At 39.1% G+C, this 16,244-nt stretch overlaps 1 protein-coding gene across 1 annotated transcript in view; it reads left to right on the forward strand.

Moving 5' to 3' along the window:
* The window catches only part of LOC311069999 (uncharacterized protein), a gene marked incomplete at its 5' end in the record, with an annotated part of 31,804 nt that overhangs the window by 11,681 nt on the left and 3,879 nt on the right, over positions 1-16,244 (forward strand). The window contains 6 exons of the mRNA XM_084093631.1: positions 2,005-2,139; positions 3,003-3,158; positions 5,739-5,828; positions 5,952-6,087; positions 7,554-7,669; positions 9,761-9,862. Of these exons, the coding sequence (XP_083949757.1) occupies positions 2,005-2,139; positions 3,003-3,158; positions 5,739-5,828; positions 5,952-6,087; positions 7,554-7,669; positions 9,761-9,862 (735 nt within the window). The remainder of the gene's footprint in view (positions 1-2,004; positions 2,140-3,002; positions 3,159-5,738; positions 5,829-5,951; positions 6,088-7,553; positions 7,670-9,760; positions 9,863-16,244) is intronic.

The following is a 16,244-nucleotide window of genomic DNA, read 5'->3' on the forward strand; positions in this document are numbered from 1 at the left end:
TAGCTAACAAATGTATTAATTTAAGGCATGCAGAAACAATGAGCTCATTGAAGTAATGAATATAAGTTGTGAACAATGATTAGAAAATTAAATTTTAGCATTGGTGCAAGTTGATTCAGAGTTGTTGTTATCTGAAGTCTTCGCAGGATTTGGAGTCTTTTCACAGGTGTTGGGCATCTGAAGTCTTCGTAAGGGGCTGGATCCAAATTGGAGCTGACGTACTCTCTAGTTACCTATCCCGAGATAAAACAGAAAAGCAAATGGAAAATAACTAGCGTAGCTGCTGTTCATAACATTAAGCAAAGTGTCACGTGCATTTGATCTGATATAACTGGAGTACACGTTTATGAGGTACATTATGTGAATGCTTGGCTAAAGAGATGTGTCTTTAATCTAAATTTAAACTGGGATATTGAATCTGAGCCCCGAACAATATCAGGAAGGCTATTCCAGAGTTTAGGTGCCAAATGTGAAAATGCTCTCCCTCCGTTAGTGGACTTAGGTAAAACCAAAAGTTGTAGTTGTGTTTTGTGACCTTAAAGAGTGTGATGGATTGTAGGATGATAGAAGATCGGAGCTAAACCATTTACGCCTTATAACTGTGTGTAAAAAAAACTTGGGTGTCTTATTTGATAGTGCACTTAAATTTGATAAGCAAATCAATTTAGTGGTCAAATCAAGTTTTTACCAACTAAGAGCGCTGGCTAAAGTGAAGAGTTTTCTTTCTTTTAAGCACTTTGAAACAGCGATCCATGCTTTTATTTCTTCTATTGTAACTCACTGTATTTGGGAATAAACAATTCTTCCTCCTTACCTAGATTACAACTGGTCCAAAATGCAGCTGCAAGACTTTTAACCGGTGTTCGCAAACGTGAACATATTACTCCTGTTTTAACGTCTATACATCGGCACCCAGTCCGCTCTAGAATTGACTTTAAAGTGCTTCTGCTTGTTTTTAAATGTCGCCCCCTCTTACCTTTCGGACTTGTTGTGTATACACCATCCATCGGACTTGTTGTGTATACACCATCCATCGGACTTGTTATGTACACCATCCATTGAGAACTCTTAGGTCTTCCAACCAGAGTTTGTTAACTGTTCCAAAGTCAAAGTTAAAATCTAGGGGTGACCGAGCTTTTCCATAGCCGCACCTAAACTTTGGAACAGTTTACCGATTCATATTAGAACCGCACCAACATTACAGTGTAGAAATTGGTGTTATATGATCATATTTTCTTGACCTGGTAAGCAGCTGCATTTGACTAATTGTAGCTTGTTTATTGAGGATGCAGGACAACCAGCTATTAATGCATTACAGTGATCTAGTCTAGAGGTTTTAAATGCATGAACTTGCTTTTCTGCAAACAGATAATATGGTCCAATAAATTGGAATCAAACAAATTAACTTACATTACTAATACCTACCAATGTTTTGCTGTTTGCTTCCAAAAGTTATGTCACTTTCTGCCGTATGATATCATTAAGGACCTGGATTTGGTTAAAGAGATATTACAACATGATAATAAGACTGACATTGAAGACATAATCTATTACCAAATGCATCAGTATCGACCCACCAAAAAATGTTGCATTTTGATTTTAAAAAAAGAGGGGGAAAAAAGAAAAAGAGAAACACCAGGAATATTTTTAAATAAATCACCATTTGCTCTTTAAATCATAACATTTTTATTTTAGAAGTTTTCAGTGCAGGACAAAAATGGCAACATCCAGTGAAACCAAAATAGTGAAATTATTTAAAACCCACATTCTTTAACCATGGAAAAATCAGTGCTACAAATAGCATCTTGTGGCTTATAACTGTAATTTGCGCTCTTTTGCAATCGTACTAGCTTAGTTTCTTTGCCATTTGATACTGATTACTAGCCAATTCAGGAAAACCCATGCAATTACTCACTGGTGTGTTGTGATCTCTGTGACAAGAGAAGACAAGAGCACAGCTGCTGTTGCGTCTTGTCAACCAAGTGTGATTTCTCTCTCCAAAAGGCAGCCAGTCTATCTGACCGTCAGAAGAGGAGACCACAAAACCCCAGCAGAACAGGGCCGATGGCAATGACTTCTGCTTATGCTGTGGATTCTGATCAAGTCCTTGAAAGAAAACGAAAAGCTCTTCTAGATCAGGTACTTTCAGTAGGCCTATTCTGTTCCTAATCAAATGACAATCAGAATGTGCTTTATGGAACCGTAGAGTAAACATCATGTCAAATCACTCTCAAAGTCTGCTTTAAACCTGCTTAAATTGGCATTAAATTGCAGCTGCACATAATAAACCCAATTAGTAGGCTTATCCGAATGCCTTGATGGATTTAAAGTCTAGCTGCATGCCAACAAAGGCCCAGGTGCAAACACTGTCAACTGTTTCTGCGGATTACCATAAACACAAAGTGAAGTCCATATAGAAACCTCACCTGTGTGGAAAAAGACCAAAGTGTGCTAGTCTCACTTTACTCTCATCACTTTACTAGACTCTCACAGTCTCACTTTATTTAGTATCAATATACACTTCACTGTTGCCCTGCAAAAAAATAAGAATTTATTTGATTATCTTTTACAGTTTAATTTCAGTACTCGCACTGGTAGCTGTGGTTGCCACAAATGTGCCATTAAAATGAGCGCATAGGCCTATAAGGTGCGTTCACGCCATGTCATAATTACCGTAATTATGAGATTTCAACTTCAACAACAAAAGCGTTCACCTATCCTATAGCTCGTAATTACAATTTTTAAACTGGAAATATTCTGAGAGCTCCTATACGGCTATACCAGTAGGCCTATATCATTTTCAGCCTAATCAACAATTAAACAATGAAACTAAATTATCTAATTATTTATTGGAAGTATTTTTTTTTTCTCCATGAATATATGAACCAATATTCTGTATGGATAAAAGAGTTGACAACAGTTTCACAAATGAATTGTTCTCTTTTGCTCTCTTATGTTCTGTCACACGCTGATGCTTTCGTTCTCTTTTTCTTACATTCTAGCGCCATCTAGAGACATACTACAGAATACATCACTTGAAAGACATGCTTTCATATCAGTATGCTACATTACTGAGGGAAAAAGTTCAAAGACAAAGGCAAGAGATGAAGCCCCTTGATTCAGATAATACCAGACTCGGGGAAGGGCATAAAGAGAAGGTACACCCTGCTGGAATCAATGACTAATTATTACTAAATTGTTTTCATTATAGAGAGCATTAAACAAGAGTAGCGGTTACTAAATTTCGCCAGTAGAAGGCAGTGCTGAGAAAAGAAGACTTGGATAGAAAAGGTTGGATTGTTTTCCCGTGTTTTCCGTTGTATCTCTTTATATTTTAGGAAGCACATTGGTGGGGGTTGAGAAGATCCCTATATAGTGCAGAGAAAATAGCTATATAAATTTAATGCATTATTATTATTATTATTATTATTATTATTATTATTATTAATAAATATATCTATATAGTTTTAACGATTTATTTTTTTAATTTTTTATTTTAGTTATTTTAGTTAATCATGTTTAACTGAATTTAAATGAGAAATGTTGGCTTGGCAACTAGTTGAAATAAAAACAAGTTTAAGTTTTTTTTATTTATTATTATTTCAAGTAATTCATGTTTTTATGGTTTTAGTTTTAGTTAACAGCAAAACTGGAAAGGTAACATTTAAAAATATCAATCTATTGTTTTGGCCAATAGAAATTGTAAGTATAATGGTATTTAAATGGTGGACAGAACTAAAAATGTATTGTTCTCATTTAGAATTATGTGTGAACTAGGTTATTTAGAACTAGTTTGTGAATCAATGCTTGGTTTTTGATATGTTTTTTTCACTGCAAGGGGAAAAAAAACAAGATTTTATGCGACTGGATATAGTCCACTTCCCCTTACAGAACATCCCTTAGAATAAATAAGGTGACCTTCTGCACGGGATAGTAGGTCTAGTATAATTGAAGCTCTCTTCATTCTTTGCACAGGGTTTATCATTGTGAATGTTGTTACTAGTGTTGTTGTAAACCAAACTCACATGTCTGCCTCAGACTTCCTCTACCATCTGAAATGAGCTCGTAGACATTCAGGCCAAAGCCAATCACACCCACCTGACACGTACACACATCTCCATACGTTTGAGGAACAAGCACATCACATCAGCCATTAACATTTCAAATAAAGTTACCCGTTTCCTGTCTCTCCATCGGAGCAGGAGAAGAAGTCTCTGTGCTGAAATATTCATGACAGTGCTCCACTGAAACCTTACCAGCAACTGTATGGACAGTCATACGGTATTCATATCCTTACTGTGGCTGCGTGACCCTGAAAAGTTGCGACCCTAACCTTGATAACTCCTATAGAAAAGAAAAAAAAACAACTGAGAGAAAATTAGTTTTCCTAGACAGCAATTAAATTGAGATCAAATTGAGACTTTTGCACCCTACTAATCTCAGAAGTGTCTTCTGTAGAGTTCAGAAGAAATATCAACGTCTCAGACTGTGCTTATTTGCCAAGACACCAAAGTCTGCAAAAGTTTGAGATCTTACCCTCAAAATTATATTCATCAAATTCTCCCAAGACCAAATAAATGTCAGTTATACTGTCCACATAGATTTTATAAGTCTATACTCCTACTGAATGTCAACAATTGTCTTAATTCTCTTGTGTGTATTTTTATTCCTCCTAAAAGGACATTTAGAGCCAAAGGTATTCAACTCCATTAAGTTCCCTGAACTATATTAGAGCGCCTACTGTATAACCACACACACACACACACACACACACACACACACACAAACACACACACACACACACACACAAATTCCTCTGGCTTTACTGAAGTTAAGTTAGGCTAAAACATGTACAAAACAGCATGAGCAAAAATTGATCTAGATGTCCATTTGATGTTGCGCTGTAGTGCAACCCACTGTAGAAGAGTAGATGCGTGTCTCACAGTGCCACTTTGAAGTGTTACTGAAGTCCAGAGGATTGAGGAAGCTCCTCATCTTTGTAATATGGGGGAAGTAGTTGGTGTGGACTTGTGATTGACTTTGATTTTGGCCGTCTGGGTTGAGGACAATAAGAGGTAGAAACTGGGGGGTAAGGATGTGGAGGAGGTGTCTTTGGCTTATCAATCTCCTCCTATAAAAGCAAGCCTTCTTCAGTGGGCTGTAATTGTGTCCTCTAATGACCAGCACTGGAGGGGAGGACAAAGGGAAAGCTATAAAGGACTTTATTGGCTGCCAGTAGGAAACCTTTGGTACAAATTGCTGAGCAAATGAAACTGCCCTGTTGTTTCCTCAGCTCAGGACGAAAAACTTTGTCCAGACTTCATGATGATGCAGGCCGAGCCATGGACACCTGCTGGGGCCTAATTGGTCCCTGTTGCAGTTAATGGCTTCCTGTGGTTGCATGTTTACTTCTCATTCGTTTTGTATGCTGGGGGTTCCCAGCTCAACTTAAAGACAGGGGTCCTCTCTGGAACCTCGGAATGGGAATGCCAACACATAGGAAAAAAAATGCTCAAATGAAATCTCAATTGTTCCTCTTTGACTCTTAAATGGAGAGCAAATCGAGCTTAAATGTCAGATTTTTGAAGAAAAAGACCACATGTGTCTCTTCAGTTTCAAAAGAGATTTCAAAAATGCTAGGTGTTCCCAGATTTGTTATCAGTGTCTGCGATCAAGTTAGAGATTCCTTTTTCAAAGTTCACTCTCTTTCCATCCTCAGTTTACTCTTTCTGTCACAGAAGTTTGTCACCATTCAGAGGGTCACCAGATCAACCCTCACACACAAGGACGCATACTTGAGGTGTTTACCTAAAACATACCACTACCTGGTGAGACCAGCATTACTCCGCATTCTCTCTCCATGGATATTAACTAAGAGATAATCTTTGGGTTTAAGAATGAACGTGCATGATTACTCATCTAATGTAATCTCTAATCTGGCCTTTCATGAGGTTCTGGAACTGCAGAAGCAGCTGACCCGACTCGGGTATCTTCAGAGCCGCAGGGAGCAGGAGGTGTTCAAGGTCTGGGCGGAACAACACAGAAGCACAAGTCAACTAGAGAAGCAACTACAGGCAATTGGCAATGGTATTACAATGTTTTTCTATAGTAATACCAGTAACACTTTACAATAAGGTTCATTAGTTAACTACATTAGTTAACATTAACTAATAATGAACTGCACTTATACAGCATTTGTTCATCTTTGTTAATGTTAATTTCAACATTTACTAATACTTTATTAAAATCTTGTTAACATTAGGTAATGCACTGTGAACTAACATGAACAAACAATGAACAGCTTTATTTTCATTAACTAACATTAACAAAGATTAACAAAAACAGTAGTAAATGTATTGCTCATTGTTAGTTCATGTTAGTTAATACATTTACTAATGTTTAATAAAGGAACCTTATTGTAAAGTGTTACCGTAATACCTTGTGATGGGTAATATAACCCATTACATTACCCAGTACATTATATTGAGAGATATTGTACAAAATTGTACACTACATTCAAAAGTTTTGGATCTGTAAGATTTTTAATGTTTTTAAAAGGTCTCTTTTGCTCACCAATGCTGAAAAAAAAAGAAGAAGAAAAAACAGTAATATTGTGAAATATGAATATAATTTAAAACAGCTGTTTTCTATGTGAATATATAGTAAAGTGTAATTTATACCTGTGATCAAAGCTGAATTTTCAACATCTACTTCTATAGTCTTCACTGTCACATGATTCTTCAGAAATCATTCTAATATGATGATTTGATGCTCAAGAAACATTTCTCATTATTATAAATGTTGAAAACAGTTATTTGCATTTCTATTTCAGGATTCTTTGATAAATAGAAAGTTCAAAAGAACAGCATTTATCTGAAATAGAAAGCTTTTGTAACATTAAACACTACCGTTCAAAAGTTTGGGGTCAGTAAGAATTTTTATTTTATTTTTTGGGGAAAGTAATAAAAGAAATCAATACTTTTATTCATCAAGGATGCATTAAATTGATCAAAAGTTACAGTAAAGACACTTTCTATTCATCAGATAATCCTGAAACAAAAATTGTACACAACTGTTTTCAACATTGATAATAATAATGAATGTTTTTTGAGCATCAAATCCACATATTTGAATGAGTTCTGAAGGATGTCACTGAAAACTGGAGTAATGATGCTGAAAATTCAGCTTTGATCACAGGAATAAATTACATTTAAAATATATTTAAATAGAAAACAGTTATTTTAAATTGTCATGATATTTAACAGTATTACTGGGTTTTTATTTTTTATTTTTAATCAAATAAATGCCTTGGTGAGCAGAAGAGACTTATTTTAAAAACATTATAATGACTGACGCTGTCTACAATGATAACCGAGCCAAAATTCTAAATTCTAACCGAGCCAAAACTTGTGACTGGTAGTGTATACTTATACTGAAATAGGAAAAACTTGTACTGAAAAAGGAAATAAATCAAACTTACCAACTCTTTTTTTTTTTTTTTTTTTTTTTTCTATACTTCAATTTTAAACTTCATTGACATTTCATGCTAGCAGAGAACAGCAGTAATTCCAGCCCAGATGTGACTCTTAAGGACATGCTAAAACAGAAGTCTGGATCTCTACCGAAACTTCAGATCACACCTGATGACTCCACAGCACAAAATGAACATGTAAGTTTCTGCTCATTAAATAAATCACTGACCTTTGCCTTTCTGCCTTCTTTCTTTGCTTTGCATTTCTTAGCTACTCATTTTTACAAAAACGGTTTCAGTTCATTCTATGAAACGTTGAAATTAGCCTCTATTTAGACTATTTAAAATATTGCTGGGATTGAAAAGGCCTGCAACTCTCTTCTCTCCCCATGCTGTTTGCACTGCTGGCCTTACACAAACTCACATTCTGCTGGAAGCCATTTTAACCTCAACTCTATGGGAAAAGAGAATTGATTGTTCACATAGCAGTGAGATGACCCTCAGTAGTGGAGGAGGATCTCCTTCAGTCAGCACATCATGGACAAACATCACCCAGGGGAGAATGTCTAATTCATTTCACACACAAAAGAGACTGACCAATTTGGCCTGAGATATCACATCAAGCCAGAGGTCAGGGAATGAGTTAAACTGTTTGGAAAAGATCTCCCGGACCTTAAACAAAAGGTCTCTCTCTATATAGATAGATCTCAGATTTCACCTACACAGCAATGAGTTTAAGGATTTAGATTTTTCTCCTAAAGAAATTACCTTAGCTCCATTACCTCATGTGTCTCCTGTAGATTTTCAGAATAGATTTCAACAATATCCCAAAACCATGCATGTTTCCAAAGGGTTACCGACATGTTCCTGAATCAACATGTTCCTGGAAAAACATTCCTGTCCAAAAATGTAGTTCTAACCCTGTTCCTACCTAAACCTAACCCTAACATATCCCTAAAATCAGAGGGAAATGATAGGTGAATAACACTGATGTAGAAGCACATAACCCTGTTTGTAAACCTTGACATAAACTGGAAATTTGTCCCTTAAATGTGATTAGTTAATTTGAATGTTGTTTAATGATCAACAAAGATTTTGATTCTGGAACTTGTTTGGTGAAATCACGTTCACCATTTGGCAAGATACCAAAGTCTGTTATTGAGAGTTTTCTATGAAAAATGAAACTGTGAAATCACACATTTCTCGTCATGTTCTTCCAAGACCAAAGTATTTGTGCTGTGCTAATCCACACTGATTTTATCATCAATAATGGTCTTGGTTGTTTCTATTTTTATTTCCCCTAAGGCATTTAAACTGAGAAATTTGTAACATCTCGTGAGCTATGAAATAGCAACCTCTGAGCAATTGGTTTTTCCCCTGGGTCACTGTTACTAAGTTCTATGTGGCAGGCTGGTTACTTAGTTCTGTACAGCTTGTCAAACTTCACAACCACAATAATCACAGCTTTGAAAACTATTAATTGATTTGAGTCTATTTCTTTTTATATTTACCTTAGATTGTTTGGTTTCTATGAGAGATACTGAGTCACAACATCTATCTGCTATGTTGAATTTCACACTTTTTTATTTTCAGGATGGACAGTCAAATTTGTCTGAGGAACATTGCTCCATCATCACTGAGTTGAAAGGAGAAATACATGGAACAAATTGTTCCCACTGTATTTGTGCACTTACACACCCATGTTTTCCCCCCAGAACATTAATTTTGAATCCAATGTTTGTGCACTCTTCTTATAGCTAAAATTATTCATCAACACAATCTTCCTTTCCTACACAAATTAATGTTACTCTCATTCTCCCTGTCGGTGTCTAGTGTACAGGCTTGTTACAGGTCTTTTAGCTGCTATACAGTGCTTTGAGGAAACACTTTCCTGCACTGTATCACTCTGGAGGGCCAGTTTGCACCCAGAAGACAAAGTGTGTCCTCACCCGGGTGTGCAGTGTTATCGGGTGTGAGCTGGGCTGTGTCCGAGGATCTTCTTGAGAAGTAGCACATAATTAGGAACATATTAACCCTATGCTCACTCCAAGGATTTCTCGCATGTATAGCTCATGTATCTGGCCATCTTGCAAAGTGGGAAAAATGTGGAGATCTGTCTCAGAGAGAAGTAGAAAAGCAAAGTCATGTCAACCAGGCATTGTGTTCATTATGTTTATCCTCAATAATGCAAATTTAAATGAAACTGAAAAATACCTCTCAAAGTGGTGTTGAAGTGAAATCTGAGTTATAAATTGTAATGTTTGTTTGTAATGTCTGCTCTCTTCACAGATACCAGTCTCACTAAGAGGGGGTGGAGGAGGGGTGAATGCTTTCCAACTGCAGGGCAAACAGACCTGGGGACAAGACGAAACTGAGCTCATGTTTCCTGAAGTAAGTGTCAAACCACAGCGTCTGATCCCAGTAAGCAGGAACATGGAGGCAAACACACCTGCAGCTGTTGTGCTGCCCTTTGTCATTCTATCACACACAAACATGCATAACCCTCACAATCATCTACACTTATAACTAGAGACTTTTATATTGAACTTTTAAAATAAGAATTCATATTCTAAAAAGAATACTAGATATTTTATTTCTTTCTTTTTTTTTAAAAGCTTCCAAATAGGAACCAAAAAACCTAATGTCATAAGACCTTTTTAAGCTCCTCAAAAAACAGTGTTTGCAGAACAGTACTGATTTGATATTCCTCAAACATTCTGGTTGCAGGGTTTGTTTAAAATCTTTTTGAACATGAACAAATAAAAATAGACACTTTACAGTTTCGAATGATGTCTTACTCTTATCTGACCAATATAATGAGTATTTTAAGTTATTTTCGCTCTTATTGATGTGAAAATATTAATGTGCCAGAATGCGCTGACGCTTTCATAAAACCCAGAGGGTTAAAGTTTTAAACTTCTGCAATTAATTCAATGGCACAGTGTAATTGTGATTGGTCTATTTTCTGGCATCTCTTTGAATTCTGAATTCATCAATTTGCAACATCACGGACTTTTGTTACATCCAAGCTCCAAGCTAGGCTTGAAACGTGATACCCAGCATGGATGCGCTAGTGTGCCTCTTGAGGCCAGGAGAGTGAGTTTTACCTGTACATCCATCTCGTACCAACTGGCCTCTGTTAAATTCACCCCTGTAAACCTCACTGTAACACATTTTAAGTTCAGGGAAGGAGGAGGCGGGAAACCGGTGAAATAAACATAAAAAACGAAACAAAAGTAAAGTGGCAGCCCCTCACGGACTATGCTGCCCAATCAAAGCACGTGACAGTGGTCAGAGAAGAACACCTGAAAAAGGTGACACAATGGATGATACTCATCTGTATTTGCAGAACACAAGCCGCGGTTTAGCTGTGCATGACAAACGCTGCCAGTGTGAAAGCACAATGGGTGCGTGCTGCTTCCGCTCTTTAAATACACATCCAGTGTGAAACAAGCATCAGAGCGTGAGCCCGCCACGATGCATGAACCAAAGCCCTTGCATGGGGGTGAAGCCAGAAGCCAGAGCCCAGAGCCGAAAAATGCCATGTCTGACCAGGTGCGTGAGCCGACCCTCACTTCCCCCAAGGAGCATACTCCTAAGGCTACCCTTGTCCCAGAGCTAGAGCCTAAAAAGGAGTCTGACCAGGTGTGTGAGAAAGTCCCAGTGTCTGTTCCAGTAGGAATGGGAGAGAATGGAGTGGAGCTCCGCCCAAAGTACTAAGGCTGCTGTGAATGTGCTGAATTTGAAGCCCATTGTAATCACAGATAAGAGTAAAAGGATTAGCACTAAGCCCGTTTCGTCACCCAGCACCATGTCTGTTTTGTCGCCAAGTACCAAGTCTGTAACGTTGCACAGCACCATGTCAGTGTGGTTTGTGATGCTCCTACTCTGCCTTCCACCTCTTCTGCCTGTCCCATTTTGGCCAAGGAGGCTATTTCTACCTGTACCCTATCAAGGAGGCCACTTTTGACCAAGGAGGTTGTGTTTGACCTCTCTGCCTGTCCCGTATTTGCCAAGAAGGCAGTTTTTGAAATTACTGCCTGTCCTGTCACAGCCAAGGATGTCGTCTTGTAACCCTCTGCCCGTGCCATCCAGTTCTTCTGCCCTGTCTCCGTTGGCTCCCTTCAGCCCTTCGGCTCCTCCTTCTCTGGCCCCTCTTATTAGCTTGATTCCGCCTTGGGCTTCCGCCCTGGTGTGTCGACCCTCTAGCCTCTAGTCGACCCTCCAAACTCGTCACTCCACCTCAGCCCGTCGATCATTTGGCTCCACCTTGGCTACTCGCTCCCTCAGCTCCACCTGGGACGTCATCCTTATGGCTTCACCAGGCTTCCTCGTCCCTCTAGCTCTGACTTGGCCAGTCATTGTTTTCGCCATGGACTTCCGAGCCTTCAGTTCCGTCGGGCTCCTCCTTCCATCCAGCTGCAACTCAGTCCTTAGTTGCACCGGCTCCACCTTAGTCCTCCTGGCTTTACCTTGGCCACCCGTCCCCGCAGCTCCGTCTCGGCCTCCAGGATCTTTTGGTGTTGCCCGGTCTCTTCGACTCCACCTGGGTCTCCACCTCCAAAAGCCCCGCTTCTGTCAGTCATCCCCCCATTTGATTTGCCCTCATGTGTACACCGGTCTTGTTAATTATCTTGTTCAGTCTCTAGTCTTTGTCAGATCTTGCTGTAATTTTGGTGGTTGTTCTGTATATCATGTTTTGTTTCCAAAGAGCCTAAGAAGTGCAATCCTGAGTTTATTTTGATTAAAGAAAACTGCTTGCAAATAGATCCAGCACTTTTTATTTATACCTTTTTGCACCCCCACACTGGCAATATGTTTAATAGTGTTATTCTGTGAAATCTAGAAAGTAATCCAGCACATCATCCATACTTTTAAAATATTAAAGTTACTGTACTAAAAAAAGTTTTGTCTGAAAGTCTAAATGTAAACAAAATAAAATAAAACTTAAGTTTGTAGAAGACTTATTTACTTAGAATACTTTAATGACGCTTTTCCACTGCATGGTACGGTACGGCTCGGTTCGGTACGGCACGCTTTGGCGCTTTTCCACTGCATGGTACGGTACGGCTCGGTTCGGTACGGCTCACTTTTGGCGCATTTCCACTGCATGGTACGGTACGGTACGGCTCGCTTCGGCTCGCTTTAAATGGTACCACCTCTGTTGAGGTTCCAAGCGTACCGTACCGATACTAAAATGTGACGTGAAAACACTGCAGATCACTGATTGGTCAGACAGAATCATCACTACCAGCGTCATTGTATTTACGACACGAGACACTAAACCCGCTAGATTTAAATAGCCAGTAGACAACAGCCAGCGCTGTAGCGCCTGTTTTAAAAGTATTTGCTTTAAAAAAAAAAGAGAAAAAAAAAAGAGTATAAACTTCAAAAAAAGAAATGGCTGAATCGTGGTCAGTGGACGAGGTGCAGACGTTCCTCTCGTTGGTTGCCGAGGAGTGGATGGGGAAACACGGAATGAAAAATTCGCATTTAATAATGATGATATCATGGCAGTAGAGACGGCAACTATAACGATCAGTCCCACCCACTTTGAAGCGGTACTAACTGCAGTGGAAAAGCAACCGAGCTAAAGCGAACCGAACCGTGCCGTACCGAGTCGAGTCGTACCACGCAGTGGAAAAGCGAAGCGAGCCGAACCGTTCCGCGCCGAGTCGAACCGTGCCGAACCGAGCCATACCATGCAGTGGAAAAGCGCCATAATAGATGTTAAAAATATCTCTCAAGTCAACTGAATATTGCCTTTTATAACTCTTTGGGATATTGGAAGTAAGCAAAAAGTCAAAACAGCCTGAAGGACTAAGGACTAGCTTAACTGAAAGCTCAAGGAGTTCTTATAGTAAAACATTTGTACAAGTCTAGGGTATGTCAGTTTTCTTTTAGTTGCCTGCTATGTGAAAACTAGCATTTAAGTAGACTAGAGTTGACTGCAAGACACCAGTAGTTGCCAGAGTTCAGACCGCATAGAGGCGAGGTAAGGAGGTTGAAGAGTAGGAGTAAATCCGGGATGTGAGTGGAACCTGCAGAAACACACGAAAGGTTCATTTTTCTCACACCTCCCTGTCATAGTGGATGTGTGCAAACAGTGCATGGGTCTGGAAGAGGGATAGGGGATGGCAAACAGAGTTGGGAAGGACCAGTAGTCGGGGTATTAATCGGCCCTGCGGCCCATTTACGGTGTCATCACATAAGAAAACACAGTCAGAATCACATGGAAAAAAGGTACCAGACATCCATCACATGGACAGACACTGTGTGCATGTGTGAGAGAATATTAATAGCCCTTTAGAAGACATCCAAACATCTCTCTTACACTTGCATGAGAAAATGTCTGTTTTACTATGGCTGCCTTTGAGCTGAATACTTTATTGTATTAGAGAATCAGTATTTCATATTTTAAGCAAAACATTTTTTTTTTTTTTTTTTTTTGATTAATAATGGGAAGACAATAAATTATTATGACATGGTAAAATTTCAAGTCAGACTCTAATTAGTGTCTCTGAAGGCATTTTTTTTTTTTTTCAGTGTTTTTTTCTCATGTTTAATAAACATAACCTGCTTGCTTTAAAGCAATCTATTGAATAAAGTGCTATATAAATAAATGTGACGTGACTTCACTGGAGTGCCAAATTCTTCAGAGCACATGCAAACATATCCACATCGCTATGATCAGATATTTTCCGCCGGGATGGCTAAATTGGGGAGGGCAACAGATGAGAGAGTGGGGAGCTTCTTGCAACTTAGTCCACCTCAACTCTCATCTGTCAAGCTTTTCTTTAAGGTGGTTTGGGGGGTGTTAACATTGTCTTAGCAATGTCACCTCTAGCCATACTGGGGGTAGAGCAATCAACACAAAACAAAGTTGCATCATTTCACCACAACTAGCATTTTTTTTTCAATCAAAAATCAACCTTAAGCACATCTTTCATAAGGGAAGCACTCAACCTCAGTAAGAGAGTAGAGAGCCTCATTTCACTGTGGCCGTCACCAATCTGCTTCAAGTTAGACTCCTGCATCCAGCAGGATAAACTCTTGAGCAAATTACTCTCTTATGAGTGAGCAGACCCATCTGCCAGCTACATCTCATATTCTTTTTTTCTTTTTTTCTGAGAAAAGCGACGGGTCGACTCATTTCACGAGTCACCAGAGCCACCTTTTGTATTTTTTTAAGGTGATCCGTTAGTCAACTCACCAATCTCTACCGCTCATCCCACTCACACGCACATTTTACAAAATAAAATAAAAACCTATACCCCACAAATGACCATTTGTAGCGGCGTGGGTTGTGACCGGAGCATCCAGGATCATTTTTTTTGTCTTTATCCCTTATGCTCGACAGGTTCAGGCACAGATGTTTTTCTGTCACCACCATATCAGCAGTAGGCATGGGCCATCTGCTTAATGGTGCGGAGGGCTAGATCTGTAGCTTTACGCAGCTCCTTAACTGCCTCAGGAGACAACCCTTCGCCCTGATCCAGGTCTCTCAATAAGTCGGCTTGGTAGGGCTCCACCAGCCTGACCTGACCTGACCTGCCGCCGCATACGCCCACCAGCTACAATGTTGTTTGACATGGCTTAGAGGGCAAAACGGGAGCGTTCATTGATGATCCCAACCCAGGGGAGTGTCTCTTCTACCCGTGCTGAGTTAAATACACGAGCGGAATAAGGATTTCTCCACTAGCCCAACACAGTGGACAGTGTGCATGTCCGGGAGAAATGGAAGGCTCACCAGAGGGTTTATGACCCGCAAGGAATCGCTCGTCTAAACCAGGGGTTCCCAACCTTTTTTGTGCCAGGGACCAGCATATTCATAAAAAAAAATTTCCAGGGACCAGTTGTCAATTTTAATGCCTCAATTTTAAGATGCATCGTTTTGAAACATAGCACTGTGTAAAACAGTAACAGCCTATCATTTATTTGCATATAATGAACTAGGTGGCAACAAAGGCTAATTGTGTGAATATACCAATCTTTTTAAACTTTAAGACCAGTTCACAAAATGTTTCCCTTTTCTCCCATACAATTAGGCCTACTTCAAAAGCAACTCACACAGCACTCACTCACTCACCAGCAGGTGGCAGTAATGGCAAATTGTATGAAAATACCAGCCCATTTCACCTGTCAAATCTCTCCAGTACCACGCAAGACAATCACTTCAACAGCAACTCAGTGTTTTCACTCACCAACAGGTGACAACAAAGGCTAATTGTATTAAAATAAGAGCCAGTTTCAACAGTCAGACAGATGCAGAATACAATAGCAACACACAGTGATTTCAGCCAATCATTTCTAAAAGTATAAAATTAGAGATCAAGCTTTAACCTTTAACAAAATATACCAGACCAGACCAACAAATACAAAACTATTTTAATGTGAGCATGAACTGCTTATTGATATTACTGTACAGTATTTTTAGCTGTGCACAAGACAAGCTTCTTCCTGGGCTTCCATAAAAAAAAATAAAAAAAACGTATATGCATCCAAAACAATGCACATAAATTCCAGGATATGATCAAACGAAATTTAAAAAGGACTGCTTCACAAATATTAATGAAACCAGCTTACAGTCTGATATCCGTATCAGTGGCACCTGTTGCCGTAAATCCATACCTAATAGGCTATACATCGTATTACGATTGAAGCTTGACCTGCTTTTCTTTTTTCCGCTATTTTCGAGTTGGTCATCGCCTTTTCTTTTACTGGAACAGTCCGCAATGAAATGGGCCATGGAAGTTTGCTGGGGCCCGATCAT

The sequence above is a fragment of the Abramis brama genome, assembly GCF_963993115.1.
Source record: "Abramis brama genome assembly, chromosome: 19".
NCBI classification, from domain to species: Eukaryota; Metazoa; Chordata; class Actinopteri; order Cypriniformes; family Leuciscidae; genus Abramis; species Abramis brama.